Source organism: Lactuca serriola, chromosome 3 (assembly GCF_051521515.1).
Source record: "Lactuca serriola cultivar US96UC23 chromosome 3, Lser_US96UC23_V15, whole genome shotgun sequence".
Taxonomy (NCBI): Eukaryota; Viridiplantae; Streptophyta; class Magnoliopsida; order Asterales; family Asteraceae; genus Lactuca; species Lactuca serriola.
In genome coordinates this window covers 126,713,728-126,730,783 of record NC_136410.1, presented here as the reverse complement: position 1 = coordinate 126,730,783, position 17,056 = coordinate 126,713,728, and the positions used below count along the sequence as shown (strand labels likewise).

General features: G+C 32.8%; 1 protein-coding gene across 1 annotated transcript; it reads left to right on the top strand.

Annotated features, from left to right (window-relative positions):
* Positions 1 to 7,537: 7,537 nt before the first annotated feature.
* LOC145093133 (uncharacterized protein At5g65660-like) lies at positions 7,538 to 8,370 on the top strand. The gene is made up of 2 exons (XM_079031204.1): positions 7,538 to 8,033; positions 8,124 to 8,370. The coding sequence occupies exons 1-2, from the start codon at positions 7,779 to 7,781 to the stop codon at positions 8,295 to 8,297; spliced, it is 429 nt and encodes a 142-aa protein (XP_078887330.1). The 5' UTR covers positions 7,538 to 7,778; the 3' UTR covers positions 8,298 to 8,370.
* Positions 8,371 to 17,056: the final 8,686 nt, after the last annotated feature.

Below are 17,056 nucleotides of genomic sequence, written 5' to 3'. Positions count from 1 at the left end.
AGCCAGTTTTATCATGTTTGATGGTGGCCAACGTGACAAAGATATCATTGTTTTCAAATATATGGTAACAAATTTCTAAAATATAATTGTTTACTAGTATTAATAAAAATAAAGAGGTAAAAACATTTAGTAAGAATTTAAAGCACGATTATGTTTAATTGTGTGTAAGACTTAGTTCTAGTTTGGAAAATGGAACGTGTAAAAATCAAATTACTCCATTTACAACACTATAGGCATGAAAAGAAATATGTTAAAAAAAGATAGAAAACAGATTTTTAAAAAGGTAACTAAAAAAACTAATATGTAAAAACAAATTCGTAAAGAACATAGTTATAAAGATGTTATAGGAAAGCAGATTTGTAGAAAAGAATCAAGTTTTTAAAAATATATAAAAACAAAATCCTAAAAAAGGTTGGAGAATATTTGTTAAAAGCTGACAAAATTCGTTAAAATATTAAAACCAGAGACAAAATTGTAAAAATAAATAAATAAATAAATAATTTTCGGTTGAACAAAAAAAAAATTGCATTTAGGTTAAAACTATAATAAAAAAAAGTTAGCAAAACACAGTTGGATCAATAATTTTGTGGGTCGGGTTCTATGACGAGAACTCACACCTTAACGTTAACAAAAAGATAAAGATGAATTTACCGATAGGTTATACGTCTTTTTATCTTAAAAACTGAATACAATGTTTATAAATAATTAATAAAACGTTATTGTAAATGTATTCCCAATTGTTTTTAATATTAATATTAATATATAAGTATGTTTTAGTCTTTTAGATACTAAATTTTTCTTAATCATTGAAAAACTCTTCAATTATCAATTAACCAAATGAGCTCTTGAAATTAAAAGAAAAAAAAAAGAAGAAGATGTAGTTGTTGAGAATCAGAAAACAGACAAAAACTTTTATGACCATTAATAATTAAGCAGAAATTAACAATTAATAATATTATTTTGTATACATTAATATAAAAGTAAAATATTACAAAAAATAAATAATAATGTAAGTGTCCACTGTCCACTATATCTCTTTATGCATTCTTTGTATTGGATGAAGTCATGCAATTTTCTCTTAATTTTTTTTGTCGGTTGTGTAACAAATTTTAGCAACTTTTGAAATACACTGCTTTTAAGTAAGCTAAACGTTGATAATTGGGTAGATTGGTATATGATATTAGCTTCTTCTTGCTAATCGTAGGCTTGTTCTTTTAATATATTTCCCTAATTCCAAAAAATAAAAATAAAAATAAAATAATGTTTAGCCTTAAATAAAATTTAAAGATATTGATTTACCATTGGTGGTGATTCGGTGAAATTCACATACCATTTTTTCTTACTAAAATTATCATTTCGGCACAAGGGATTTAGCTAGACCTGACAACTAGGTGAGTTTAGAGCGAATCGACCTTGATTCAAACATTTTTAAAAATTTTCAAAATCTGATCCAAACTCGCTCCGTAACTCGTAGGGTTTTGAATAATCAAACTCATACTCTTATCTACCAAATCAACAAATATCCAAACTCATCTCATAACTTGTAGGTTTTTTGAATAATCAAACACATTTTACTAAAATCATAAATAAAATTTATTAAATAAAAAGATGTTGATTTAGAAATCTCATTACGTACTCTAGGATTTTCGATTGAAATTAAAATCATTATTGTAATAACTTTTCTTCAGAAAAGCCTAGAAATTGAGTAATGATTTTCTATTTTTTATTTTTGGAAAATATCCAAATCGACCACTAATTCATCATATGGTCCCTGCATTGTTCGAAATTAAAAATATGGTCCCCTTATTTAAGCCGAATTTTCTAACATATACACTTTACCTTTGTAATTCCGTTGCAAAATTTGTCATTGTGGAATGTGGATATCATAGATGTTCATCATTTTGGATTGTCAAAGGAACTTTCTTCACCAAATCAGTTAAGTTCATTTACTTAATCTTGAGTATATATTGTTAGTCCTAGATCTTGAGATAACCAGTTTTTAAGACTTGACTTAGAATTTGTTTTAGTATATAGAAAAAATAGAATAATTTTTCCATAGAACCTATGATAATTTATGTTAGTCAAGACTAGGACAATTCTATATATTGAATATTTGAAGTTACGAACTATATTCATCAAAGAGAAGTAGCATCAACAAAATTGTCAAATAAGATTTGAGATAGTTCTTTGTATGTCAAATATTACGATAGATTATATGCATTGAAGAATGAAAGTATACAATCTTTGTTGTTTGAAGAAACAAGGCTAATGCATCGAAGAGGACAACATATAACTATCATAAGAAGAACACAACATTGCGTTAGTTTCTTGTAAGTCAAAAACTGACCTTGGTTCAACGAAAAACTAGTACATCATCAAACATTAAATGCAATATATATTATGTATGATATGTAATAGAGAAAGAGCATGAGTGTACATTAATAGTCTACAAAAAAGTTATTGAATGCAAATCCAAACATTTTATTGCAATATAAACAAAAAATAGATTCAGATAAATTAACTATAGAAAACCTCATTAACTTCATTCTTGTGCACATCAAGAAATGATTTTAAAAATCACAACCATTATGATGTTACCTAGATGATTGTAAACAACAAAAAGTCTTAAGAAATCTCTTGGAAAATTTTTGAAAATGCAAAAACTTCTTATACATACTTTACATGAATCTCTGAAAATGTTTGGTTGTGGAAAATTTTCCGTTTTTTTCAGAAATTTTTTCTAGAAAAACAGAAATTTTGAAAACTTGTTTGGTTTGTTTATTTACAAAGTTTTCTAAGAAAATGAAAATTTTCATTTTTCCAAATTGTATGTAAACTAGAAAAGTGTTTTTACAGTTTTCCAAATTTTCTAAATTTCTAAGATGGAAAATAAAAACTCCACCGGTTCCAACGAAACACGTAATCTAAAATTTTCATTAAAAACTGAAAATGAAAACTCAACTTTATTTTCTAAAAACATTTTCTTAGAAAATAAAAACAATTTTCCACAACCAAATGTATCATAAAACTTCCTAATCCTTTTCAAAAATATGTAATTAAATAGTAAGTTAGGCTCAAAACCCTTTGCTCTTTGGTACGTTTCCCTAATTTCTCAAAAAATCAACATGGTTGAGCTAATGCATGTTTACTCGTACATATCCAATGTTCGAGGGTCTCCATAATTAGGGGGTGTTTGAGGATTACTTGTTAATCCTAAAAGTTCTTTTTTTTTTATAAATAAAAGTTAAAAATTATTTTTAAAAAATATTTGGATGATGTTTTTTGACTTTTAAATTTTTTTTACCTTTTAAAAGACCAAAAGTCATAAAATGATACAATTTCATAACGGGATTGGCTAAACAGACACACCATTTTTCCATATAGAAATCCTATTTGATTTTTAAGATTTTCATATTTATTGAATTTGCATTGTTTTTCGAAAAAGTAAGTTATAAATAGTTTATTATAGATTGACTTTTAATAAAAGTGTTCCGCGAAAAATGAAAGGAAAACAATAAAGATTTTAATTCAAAAATAACATAGCTTTGGGGAAAAATAAAATAAGAGGGTGATTGGGATTGCTTTTAAAATAATTTTTTGATTTTCATCGTTTTAAAAAAATTAAAAAATTCAAAAGATGTTTAGGAATTAAAAAAAAACTTTTTGTTGATATTAATTTAGTCATCTTTTTTCTTTTTCTTTATTATTTTGAGCTTATTTGCCATTTTATTATGGGGTTAGTAGCCTAGTTTTTTAATCTCACATAAATAGTAACATCTAAAATCGACACATAAGGTGCAAAGATAACAAGATCAAGTACTATGAATGTCTAAGGACTTATAACAATTTTCTTTTCAAATGTTTCCGTACTTTCGTATAACAAATATTTTTTTTTTCTTAAAACTAGTTAAACAACCACAAACACCACATATCTAATTAACTATGTGAATGTTGTTATAATTCAATGATTTATTTTTTGTCTTTCCAAAACATAAAGTTATCAAATTGGGCAACAATCTCCTTCTCGTCACGTTCCACCACAAAAGAAAATTGTCATTTTTTCTTTTTGCAATAACATACTTTGACTACTATTTGACTTACACAACTAACATCTAATACAAAATTGAAATTAAACTAAATATAGTCAAAAGTGAAGAACCTAAAAAAAGAAATACGACTCATAACAAGAATGTTAAACACAGTAAACCTCGACATATTATAATAATATAAAGAGAAAAATTTAAGTACACATGAAGTTAATGAGGTTCACCCGATTAGAATGATCAGTTGATCCGCAAATAAAGTAGAGATATATTTTATAACCGTAGTCATCAAATACACTTTATGCATAGAGCTACAAATTACAATTATGCATAGAGATCTATTTATAAACTAGATAAATAACGACTGACCTAAAGTTGCTTGTGATCTAGGGCCTGTAACCAACTAGACTCAACCATACACCTTAGTATTGAGCAACATTGACTGTACTTATCGAGCACTATAGACCTTACTTTTCAAGCACCGTAGACCTTGCTCATCGAGCACCGCAAATCTTGCTTGCATACCTTGGTATGGTTGAAACTTCAACAAATTTTAGTGACCAAATATATAAGAGTTTGCAAAATTTTAGTGAAACACATTTAGTTATGCATAGGGGATAAGTTGCCTAAAGAATAATCAAACTCAAATGGTATGAAAGAGAGATTTGAGAAAACTATTGCTAAATTTCTAGGATGTTTAATAATAGTAGCTCTATCAATTTAGGGTGTTTTATTAGTGTATGCTTGAGACTTTCTGGTTTTTAGTTTTTAACAAAAAACTTAATTTAAACAAAAAAAAACTTCGTTTTAAAATAGGAAAAATGACTTAGGAGGGTAACTATCTCTTATCCGTGTTCACATATTGACAACTTCTTCTTTTTTGTACATAAGAAAGCAATTAACTTGTTTTAACTATTTAAATTACACCAATATTACCGGCTAATACATGTTTTAACCGGTAACTCAAAGGGAAAATGACTTAGGATGGTAACTACCTCTTATCCGTGTTTATATATTGGCAACTTTTTTTTGTACATAAGAAAGCAACTAACTTGTTTTAACTGTGTAACATCCCAAAAATCATGACCAAAAATTTCGTTTTTAAGTGACCTACTTGGCGAGTTGGGGGACCGACTCAGCGAGTTATTCTCCTTATTTTGGTTCCATTCCCAGCATCTTATCCGGGTCTTGGTACCCTATTTAAAGCCGGGTGTTGACTTTAATCATTGACTGTTGACCTTGACTTTGATCAGGTTTGGCTTAGTTTGACTTTTGGAGGGTATTCTGGTCTAAGTGTTATTTTGGTATTGATAATTCGGGGAGCCGAAGGAGTAGCAGTTCGGGAATTGCCAGTTAGCCGCCAGCAGAGTTCCAGCCAGGGCTTCAATAGTGCAAGGTGAGTCCCCTTACTGTGTGAATGGGTCTATGGCCACAATGCTAGCCCATGTAGTCTATGAGTAGGAAGACCCGGGGGTTAGCCCTAGGCATTGTATGCTAGTATGTTATTCCGGACCAAGGTCTGATACGGGGCGGGTTCCCGAGGAATGTTTGCATGTTAGGTTATACTTGTTGTCTGTGTGATACTTGTATGTGTCTGGTAGGGAGGTGAGTGTGGGCGAGGTTCCGTATCTCATCACTAGGTGAGTACAGACGGGGTTCCGTATCTCATTATTAGTAGAGTATGTTTCTTAGGACAGTGATACAGTAGAGTATGTTTATTTATGTGTTAACATGTTATATGATTGTATGTGTTTAGCGGACGGGGCCCAGAGACAGGCGGGGTCTAAGAGAGACAGATCTGTATACCGAGCGGGGCTCGATGCCAGGCGGGGCCTGATGCCGGAGTATTAAATTAATGGTTTGACAATTATGGTTTTAGTATTAAATTAAAAATGAAATTTTTTGGTCATGATTTTTGGGATGTTACACAATTAAAACAAGTTAGTTGCTTTCTTATGTACAAAAAAAAAGGATGTCAATATGTGAACACGGATATGAGGTAGTTACACTCCTAAGTCATTTTCCCTTTGAGTTACTGGTTAAAACATGTATTAGTCGGTAATATTGGTGTAATTTAAACAGTTAAAACAAGTTAGTTGCTTTTTATGTACAAGAAATTGTCAATATATGAACACGGATAAGAGGTAGTTACCCTCCTAAGTCATTTTTCCCAAAAATCTTGTTTAAATAAAAATCTTGAAATCTAAAAGTTACTTCACAAAGTATTTTAGAAAAAAATTATTGAATTTTTTAATAAATTTTCAAGTTGCCATTAAAAATATATTTATATTTTTATATTTTTTAATCAATTATCGTCATGATTTTATACTTTTGAAAACTTCTAATTAATTTTGTCAAAAGGGTCGTATAACACATAAAAACTAGACACTAGTACCAGTTTCCAAATGAAGAGTTTAGCTACTTGTGCCCCACACATCCTCTTTATTTATATAAAAAAGTATTTGGGGTTAAGTAAAATATGACTCATTTAATAAATATCACGAAATGTGCAAAAATCACTCTATGAAAGAGAAGATGAAATTTGATGAATTGTACAGTAATTTCTGATATTTCTTTAAAAAAAAACGAATTATTTGGTCACAATTAAATTTCTTTAAAATTTAGAACAAAAACAAATACAAAGAAACACATGATTCATATAAACACCTTTAATTTTCTTTTTGTAACAGTCGCTGTCCCATGTTTTCTTAATGGAAGAAACAAAACAAAAGCCACCGCTATAATACAAGTTAAAAACAAATAAATTGTGTACAAAACATTTTTAAAAAAAAAAATAATAGTACGTATTATTTATTCTTTGCTAATTATATTTAAATACTCTGTTAAATTTTTATATGCATCTAAATCAGTTTAAAAAAATTCTTATAAAAGAATGACGAGGCATGTGATAATTTGTTCCCTCTCATCACTAATATTGGTTAAATTACATTTTTAACAAGTAAAGGTGATCATTTTAATTTTGATCCATCAATTATTTTTTATTAAATCATCTACCAATTGAAAATTTGTATTTTAAGATAAAAGAAATACACATTTTTTTTAATGTATTTTATTGTCTTTCCAACTTCTTTTATCTTAAAATTAATAAATATCTAAAACAAAATATGTATATAATGATTCAATTGTCATTTCCAAATCAATTATTGAGGCTATGTGTACACAACATTTTATTCACATAAAACTAAATATATTTACCCATTTTATTTATAATTTTATATTTTATATATAACTTATTTACAGCAAAAAAAAACCATAACTATTATAAAAAACATTAAATTAAACCATGTTTCAGTTATTTAATTATTTTTTTATAAATCAAATCACAAATAATACGAAACATGGATTTACTATATTTATTTTTAATCAAAAAAACAGATTTTATGCAGAGAATAAAAATAAAAATAAAATAAAATAATAATCTTATAAAGCAGTGAGAATGTTAAACCTACCTCCACTACCAATCCTCCCTCCGCCGTCCGTACATTCCACCGGACGTGACAAATTGCAGCCCCCCTTTACACGCATGCACCCACTACCACCCTCAAATCCCTATAAATTTCCCCTTCCAACTCCCACTATCTACATCGTTTCTCCGATCTTCTCTCTTTTCCGACCACCGTGAGCCTCCGATCAAACATATAACACGATCATCATCATCATCATCAATTCACCATTGTTGTACTTATTGTTACCTTGTAAGTTGTACCAGAAGCTATGGAAGTTGTACTCAGACTGGTGGAGAGTCCTACTCCTCCCTACTACGAACCACCGCAACACCATTCCGATTCATCTCGTCCGACGTTAGGGTTTCCTCTCGGCACCGCCTTACTGTTAATCATCATCTTCAGCCTCAGCGGTTTCTTCTCATGTTGTTACCATTGGGACAAGCTCCGCCATCTCCGAGGATCGATGGCCGAAGCCGAAGCTGATTCCGACAACTCTCCTTCCAAACCAAATCCTACATTCGCGGTAATTTAATTGACTCGATTCGTTTGACTAATTTGAGTTATCCGCCATTGTTGTAGCATTTTTCTAATGTGTTTTTGTTTTGGTGAACAGGAAAAGGATAAAGTAGAGAAACAGAGTTTACCGGTGATAATGCCGGGAGATCGGATCGCGAAGTTTATTGCATTGCCGTGTCCGTGTAAACCGCCGCGAGAAGAGAAAATCACGGTGGAAGTGGTTACGGAACCACCGGTGAAACCACCGCATATTGTTATTCCGATGAATTAAACTCATTCTGAAATTACTTCAATTTCCTCTGTATATATTTGTTCTGAAATATAAAACCGAAAATTAAATTAAATTTTTTATCGTTATTTATTATCTCAGTTAAAAATGTGAGAAATCGTAACCTTCATTATTTTATTTAAAATTGCAAATATGAATTTATATAATCAAATATAATAAGGAATATATATTTTTTTGTAAATTATTAGTTATTTTAAGTTTTGAAAAACACAAATCTTAATGATCGATTTATTTTTATATTTAGGATATATAGAAAGTTGATATATCGGAGAAGAAAAGTGAATCTAGTCACCTTATCTTAGGATTTTATCGTAAAATAGTTTAAAGAAATTCTTATATAAAATAATCACCATTGTGCAATTCTACTATAAATGCACTATTTGCTAAAATTGGTCTTATATTTAAGGATTTTTTTTGTTGAAAAATTTTCTTCATTTTGATAATAAATATTTTTTTGAAAAATTTGTTTCAACCTAACATTCATGTTCTAGGCTTCGAGCTATGAATTTTCTTGCTCTACGAAAAAAGTTGTTTTCATTTTAGAATAGAGAATATGATTTTCTAAAAATTAAATTGTTTTCTATTTTTTATGTTTATAAATATTCCTACCTAATAAAATTATGACAAGTGTTATCATTATCATATTTTTTTTAACTAACTCATTAAGGCTATATTAAGAATATATCAAATAAAATTAAATTGAATGGTGATTTGTCATAATTTTAATGGGTAGGCATAAAAGGTAAGAGATAATTTAATTTCTTTTTTCATAAATATGAACAATTTTATATTATAAATAATAATTTCGCATTTTGAAAATCAATTTCACAATAAAAAAAGTTAGAGTATATATTTTTTTAATAGTATTTGCTGCGGACTATATAATAAACTATTTTACTATGAACTATTACGAAAAAGGTTTTTATTTTACAAACTAATAAAAAATTAGATTTTAGTTTACAAGATAGTTTATCATTAAATTAATTTATAAACTATTATAAATTATTTTTATAGTTTATAAAACATTTAATTATAATAAATTAACTTATATTTGTATAACAGTACTAAGTGGCTAATTTCAAACATAATTGTTTTTTACATTTTAAGTTATTACATGCAAATCTTAAAGCTGAAGTACTAGATTTGTCTTTTTTTAGTAGAAACTTCATAGAGGTCCCTTTTCTAATAAATCCAGTTAGCTTTTTTATAAGACATTTAACATTTTCTCAACGACCTATCACATATTAGTTCAATCTCGTTCATCGTGATCTTTTTTATGTCAACTGAGTTCAACAAGATCCTTCTTAGGTCAAAAGTAAATGTGAAAATAATTCATGGTCGAGTTAAGTTAAGTTCAATTTTAATTTTACTATCATTCACAATTTCCGTTTTAAGGTCAATTTCAATTGTTTAGTTCTCAATGAGTTGATTAAAGTATTTTGAAATAATGTCAATATGATATTTGGAAAGACATCTTGTCTGATAGCTCAAAGTCATCTCCACTCTCCTACAACCTCGATAAGAAGAAAACGTGAGTGAAAGTGTGGTCGGATTAGGATTTCGTGAGGAAGAGTCGATCGTACAGCTCAAACCAAATCACCCTAAGGTATGTTTAAGCTTCACTCCGTCCCTAGTAACACCTTTGGACTTCCCCACCATTGTAGAGGCCAAAGCTACCTCTGACGACCCTCTAACCGTTGGAAAAACGCAATTTATAGGATTTTTGTAAAAAGTGAGATTTTTTGAGCGTATAAACTTGTCGGGGACCATGTTAGGTAGGGATGAGCATAGGCGGGTACCCGCCTCATTTGTCGAGAACTGGAACCGGAACCGGAACCGACGGTTCCTAGAAAGTTAGAACCAGAACTGGAACCGCTTTAGGCAGTTCTTAAATGTTTGGAACCAGTCCCGGAACCGGCGGTTCTGGTTCCGGGAGCGGGTAACCTGGTTACATTGATTTTGTTAACTTTTTTCGATAAAACCGCAATTTAGTTCGATCCAAATCAAATCAATTTGAACCAAAGACGGACAAAATCAGACCAATATATTTTAAACCTGTGTAAGTAACACACACACACACACACACACACACACACACACACATATATATATATATATATATATATATATATATATATATATATAAACCGGTTCCGGCCGGTACCCAGCAGGTAGCGGTTCTGAAAAAATAAGAACCGGAACCGGAACCACTTAAGGCGGTTCCATAACTTTTGGAACCGGAACCGGAACCATCTAAGGCGGTTCCGGTACCAAAACCGGCAGTTCCGAGGCGGTTTCGGTTCCAAAGGCAGGTACCCGGTTCCGATGCTCATCCCTAATGTTAGCTATTGCTAAGACTTGTATTCAAGACCCTTAAATCGTTTGGTCTTGCATTGATGCATTGAACCAAGAAACATCTTTTTACTTGATTTTGTCCTGAAAACTCACAAACCGAATATAACGCCCGTAGATCAGGGCTAGTCAGTTTAAAGACGATAAGCATCAATAATGACTTTTTGATGGAATATTATTTAGAAGGATTATTCTTAACTAAGTTATAGTATATGTTACAAGGATTTCGTACATATAAACAACACCGAAATCCGAGTTATAACGAAGAAGTTATGACCTATCGAAGTTTCGCGAAAGAACCGACACGACACAACGCGGCGTAAATAGTGAATTTACGTTAGAGTGATATTTAGCCGAAACAATCTAAATGAGAATTGAAGATCTCATCGATAGTAGTGCAACGACGGAAAGACAGACGAAAACGGACGTCAAACGACGGAGTTATGAGTTTATAACGGAGTTTTTCTGTCCCGGCCTACTAAATATAATATAAAAATAATATAATAAAAATGAAGTCAAAATTAGCCGACGGAGTCTAAATGAAAGTTGTAGATCTTGTTTTTACCTACGCGTCGATATAAAGAGCGTCGAAAACGGAGTTCGTATGCGAAAGTTATGAATTTCTGAAGTTCGGGGCGCGAAACCCCAAAACTGTCAGATACCACGACGTGGCAAGCAGTGCCACGACGTGGCAAGTCTTCTGACACGTCCTGGAGTCCCCCAGACGCAACTTGCGATGACGCATGCAGTGACGACCAAGCCCACGACGTGGAAAAAGGTGTCACGACGTGGCAAGGGCAAATTTTGCCCTATAAATAGATTTGAAGGGCCAGCCGAGTTTGGTTGCTCATTCTCTCATCTCTCTCCTGTTTTACCTCGATTTACGTGCAAAGAAGTACCCATGAAGCCCCGGTATCATCCCGAGACCCTAAGCGAGTCTCGAAGCTCGATGATCCCGAGAAGTGAAATTCCCGACTCGAAGTTCTGCCCGCGAGAAGCCCAGTTTTTGCGAAGATCTTCCAGATCTACCGAAGAATACTACTTTTACAAGTCGTAGTGTTGTCCGAGCATCGTCTAATCAAGTGAGTGTATAGTCACTTTCATCTTACACATAGATATGAAGTATTTTATTAAATACGTGCTATGTGTATATATATTGTTGTTTATATGTGTGAGTGTGTGGTTACTTTCTTCTAACACATAAATATAAAGTATTAGCTATAAAATACATGCTATGTGTTATGTATTATTTGTCTATTTGAGATGGGCTTGGAATTGATGTTTTTATACAGGTGTTAAATGATTCAAACTATATATGTATTTTATATCTACAAAATATGTTGGGTAGAACACGGGTAGATGAAATAGTGGCAACTAAGAGACGTAGTGCCTATTGTATAAACCTTGGTGACTATGTTTTTATACTACTTTTACAAGTCGTAGTGTTGTCCGAGCATCGTCTAATCAAGTGAGTGTATAGTCACTTTCATCTTACACATAGATATGAAGTATTTTATAAAATACGTGCTATGTGTATATATATATATATATATATATATATATATATATATATATATATATATATATATATATTGTTGTTTATATGTGTGAGTGTGTGGTTACTTTCTTCTAACACAAATATAAAGTATTAGCTATGAAATACGTGCTATGTGTTATGTATTATTTGTCTATTTGAGATGGGCTTGGAATTGATGTTTTTATACAGGTGTTAAATGATTCAAACTATATATGTATTTTATATCTACAAAATATGTTGGGTAGAACATGGGTAGATGGAATAGTGGCAACTAAGAGACGTAGTGCCTATTGTATAAACCTTGGTGACTATGGAGTTAGCGCCTGTTAAAGTAAACCTTGGTGACTATGGAGTTAGTGCATGTTAAAGTAAACCTTGGCGACTATGGAGTTAGCGCATGTTAAAGTAAACCTTGGCGACTATGGAGTTAGTGCATGTTGAGTAAATCTTGGCGACTATGGAGTTAGCGCTTGTTGAGTGAACCTTGGTGAATATGGAGTTAGCACCTGATAGCTATGGATTTAGTACCTGATAGATAAACTTTGGCAGCAATGGACTTCGTGCCGATTCCTTAGGTAAATCCTTAGGAACGAATGGATAAAGGATAGTTGATTCTTAGGGTAAAACCTTAAGAAATAAAGAGGATAATGGGGATGGGTATTTGGGTTGATTATTTGATAATTGAATATAATAAATGTATTATTGTGGGTTGAAAACCCTATATTCTCACCAGGCTCCCAAGCCTGACCCACTCAGTTTTCTTTGCATTACAGGTAATGGCACAAGGGTATAAGTTGATGGACTTGACGAGAGATTTTAGATTATAGATCGGTAGTTATAAATAACTGTTGTAAGGTCTATTTTATATTGTTTATGCTTTTGGTCTGTATCGGAACATGACATCCTAAGGTCTATTTAAATAAAATACATTCTCTTTGAGAAATGTTTTGATAAGTTATTATCATACCTTGTTTTGGGAACAAATTCCGCAACCGTTTTCTTTAAACGATTACTCTGATTTATGAAACAAAGCATAAACAAATCGGTCTTTTATGGCCGGGAAATTGGGGATGTCACACCAAAAAGCTATACTTTATGAATAATTTTGGTCTGTGAAATCTGATTTTTAACTAACTTTTTACTGTCAAAGCATAGCCTTCTTCATGTCTTTCAAGTTTGGTTAGTTGTGGGCCTTTAAAACAAGAAATAAGATCCAGTTTAGGGTTATGTGTGTGTGTAAACCCAAGAATATGTTTGAATAATGCATACCCTAATATATATATATATATATATATATATATATATATATATATATATATAATTGTGTGTGTACAACATAATAGTTCAAGAAGGTTTTTGAAATTAAAAGTATACATGAAGTACAATATACGTATTTATCAGGAAATGATCTAAGTAGAGTTACTGGTATGGGATGTAGTTGTTCATAGAATGAATTCATCTTAGCCACTTCAGTGGCTTTATTATGTGTTTGTTGCTTCAAGTACGTTTTCTCATTATACTATGAGTTATAGTATATATCCATTGTTTGCTAGGATATAGATGTACAATGGTATGTTGATTAGGCAAGTAGGCTAGCTTAGTTGTTTGTTTGTTGATTGTTTGATTGTTAGATAGTATAATATGTTGATATGTTCTCTTTGGGGAGTTAACGGTGGGTTGGCACGAGATCCGAGCGCCTAGATTACTCACATTCAGGGTTAGATGTGCACAAGAGCCACTAACTGTTGGGATGACTAGACATGCACTAAAGTTGTTAGTCATGAGTAGATGTGCATGTGAACCGTTAGTTGTGGTCAGTCGGATCAACATGAAAGACGAGCGACTTTTTTGTATGTGGATCGACATCAGAGTCGAGAGTCTTTGTTTGTATGAATTGTATGTGTATTTTGGTATGTAGTATATTGGAGAACTCACTAAGTTTAATGTTTTTCAGGTACATCTTCAAATCATGTGAAAGACAATACTTGACTGTGCACACACATCAAAACTATGTTTTAAGATTTCTGCATGTTTTATTTTATACTTTGATTTGGATATTAGGTTTTAATTATCAAACTATGGTTTTACTTATGAACGAGTGAATATTTTAGATGAAATATTATCTTTTAAAAATGAAAATTTTATTTTGAAAATTGGGACGTTATAATTAATATCAAGAGACAAGATATGGAGATTGAGACACTACTGAGCTAAAACACCATGGAGAATCAACTGCTAACAAAACTTACTTTGAATCAATTATCTATGACGAAAAGGCAGAAGAAGATGACATTAATGTAGTCTATGTACCCATCCCTTCTAGGACATTGATACATGAGATGATTCTACCTATGAAGTAGATGATTTATTGTAATACTCATATTTGTTTTTGTTGTTTTTAATAAAGCTATTGATTTTTGAATCAAAATATAAATAGTAAATAACAAATGATTAAAATATAAATTAACCATCAAATCTAATAATATTAATAAAAAAATATAAAATTCCAACTAATGTATGTAAATACTAGGGTTTAACCTGACTTATATAAATTTGACGTAGTCATGACCTTTAGTTAACTTACTTCATGTAACATCCCGACTCCCAGGTATGAAATTTTAAGGACTTTTATGCATCACAAAGACCTACTCGACGAGTTAGAGGCCCCAACTCGTCGTGTAGAAACTAATAAGGCCGCGTGGTTTTGGAACCAACTCAACGAGTTGAGGCTGTGCATGAAAACCCTAAATTTTAGGGTTTGTACCCTATTTAAAGGACCTTAAGTCCCCTCAATGGCCTCCCTTTTCACCTTATTGTCCAGAGAGAAACCCTAGTTGTGCTTTACTACGTTCTTGAGTGTGTGAAAGCTTGGAAGGTGATATTTGGTGCTCTTTTGGAAGGAAACTCGAATATTGAAGAGATTGGAGTGAGGATGAGGCTTTAGATTCGGCATCTAATTTGTTTTGGCAACCATCTTGAGGTATAAAGTTGATACCTTGACCTTTTATTGATTAGATCTGCGTTTATGAAAGTATATGGTCACTTTTGGTGCAAAATGAAGTCATTCTCGGGTTTGAGCTTGTCAAGAGGATCTGGTTTCAGATCTGGACACCTCTAGGCCTCCATGGACATAAAGTTGCCCACTTTATCTAGTCTTGCCCCTCCTCCATGCCCTAAACCTCTTATTAAGCTTAGTTTTAGTGTTTTAATCCCTTTTATGCCTTGCATGCACGTAAAGTTAGCAACTTTACGTGGTATCTCAGTCCCAAGAGGCTAGATCTGTAGTTTGGGGCCTTCGAGTCGACTGGAAAGGGCTGAATACGTTAATACAGGAAAACTCGACGAGTTGCTTAGCCAACTCGACGAGTTGGGTAGGGTTTCCCGCTTTCTGGATGATGAGTGAACTCGGTGAGTGGGTGAGATGACTCGGCGAGTTGATTAGGGTTTTCCCGGTTTTCTGTACACTAAAGAACTCGACGAGTTGCTCTAGCAACTCGGCGAGTTGTCTCGAGCTTTTCACGTTCTTCTGAGATATGACGGAACTCGACGAGTCAGTAGGTGTACTCGACGAGTTGGGTCAACATGGATTGTTGACCTTGACTTTGACCATGGTTGACCAAGTTTGACTTCTGAAGGTATTTTGGTAATTTGGGATTCTAATTGAATCAGTTATATAGTGGTTATAGGCAATTGATTTTGGAGCTATGTTGTAGTACCTAGTTCCTGGTACGTAAAATTTATCTTAGTAATTGTCATTTTAGCCTTGTACTCGGCGAGTTGTAGGTCCGACTCGCCAAGTAGGGACGCGGTCTGGGGGCACGTTTAAGTTGGCGACGCGGCGAGTCCATATTCTGGACTCGGCGAGTCACCGTTGTCTGTTGAAACCCTAAATTTCAAGGGTTTGCACCCTATTTAAACACTCATTTCCGCCCCAACCTCGCCCCCATTCACCCTCAGAGCTCCCAACATCGTCTTTGCGCTTTTCCTTTTGAGATTGAAGTGTTTTGGGTGTGTTCTTGAAGTTTTTTTTAGAAGAAAGAGGAGTAGATCAAGAAGAGGAGAAGGAGGCCAAGCATTTTTGTGACATCTCAACGTTTTCCTTGAGGTATAGCTCGTTTCCCCTCTATTTTCAAGCTTGTAGTCCCTAATAGCTTCATGAAAGTCCTTTTTGAGCCATTCTTCAAGCTTGTTTGTGCTTGGTGGGTTGTAATAAGTTGTTAGCCTTTAGATCTAGGCATGATTTAGTCCCTGGAGCTTGGATCTACTACCTTTATGGAGTCATATTGCATGAAAGTCCTAGATCTACCCCTTTTGGTGCACTTTGAGCCCTAAAACCTTCATTGGTGATTATCTACACGTAAAGTTGGAAACTTTATGTGTAAACCAGGCCCTAGGAACCCAGATCTATGAATGGCATGGACTGGATTCAAGCAAAATCGCGTGTATAGTTTTTGCATGAGGCAGACTCGGCGAGTCGGGTCGCGAGTCCCCGGGTTGTTCCCCTTTTTGTGTTGTGAGTTGGAGAGGTGAGTCATAGGGTATGACTCAGTGGGTTGGAAGCCAGACTCACTCATGAAGTCACTCGGCGATTCATTGCAACGACTCGGTGAGTTCACGGCAATCTCCTTGTCTCAAGAACAACTCGGCGAGTTGTTCATACAACTCGGTGAGTAGGATGAAGGACTATTGGCCTTGGGTATAGAAGGAAAACTCGTCGAGTCTACGCTTAACTCGACGAGTAGAGACGGACTTATGGTCAGACTAAAGGAAAAGGGACTCGGCGAGTTGGCTAGCCAACTCGGCGGGTCTGGTCAACTGGCAGTTGACTGTGACTTGACTCATGACTTGTTAA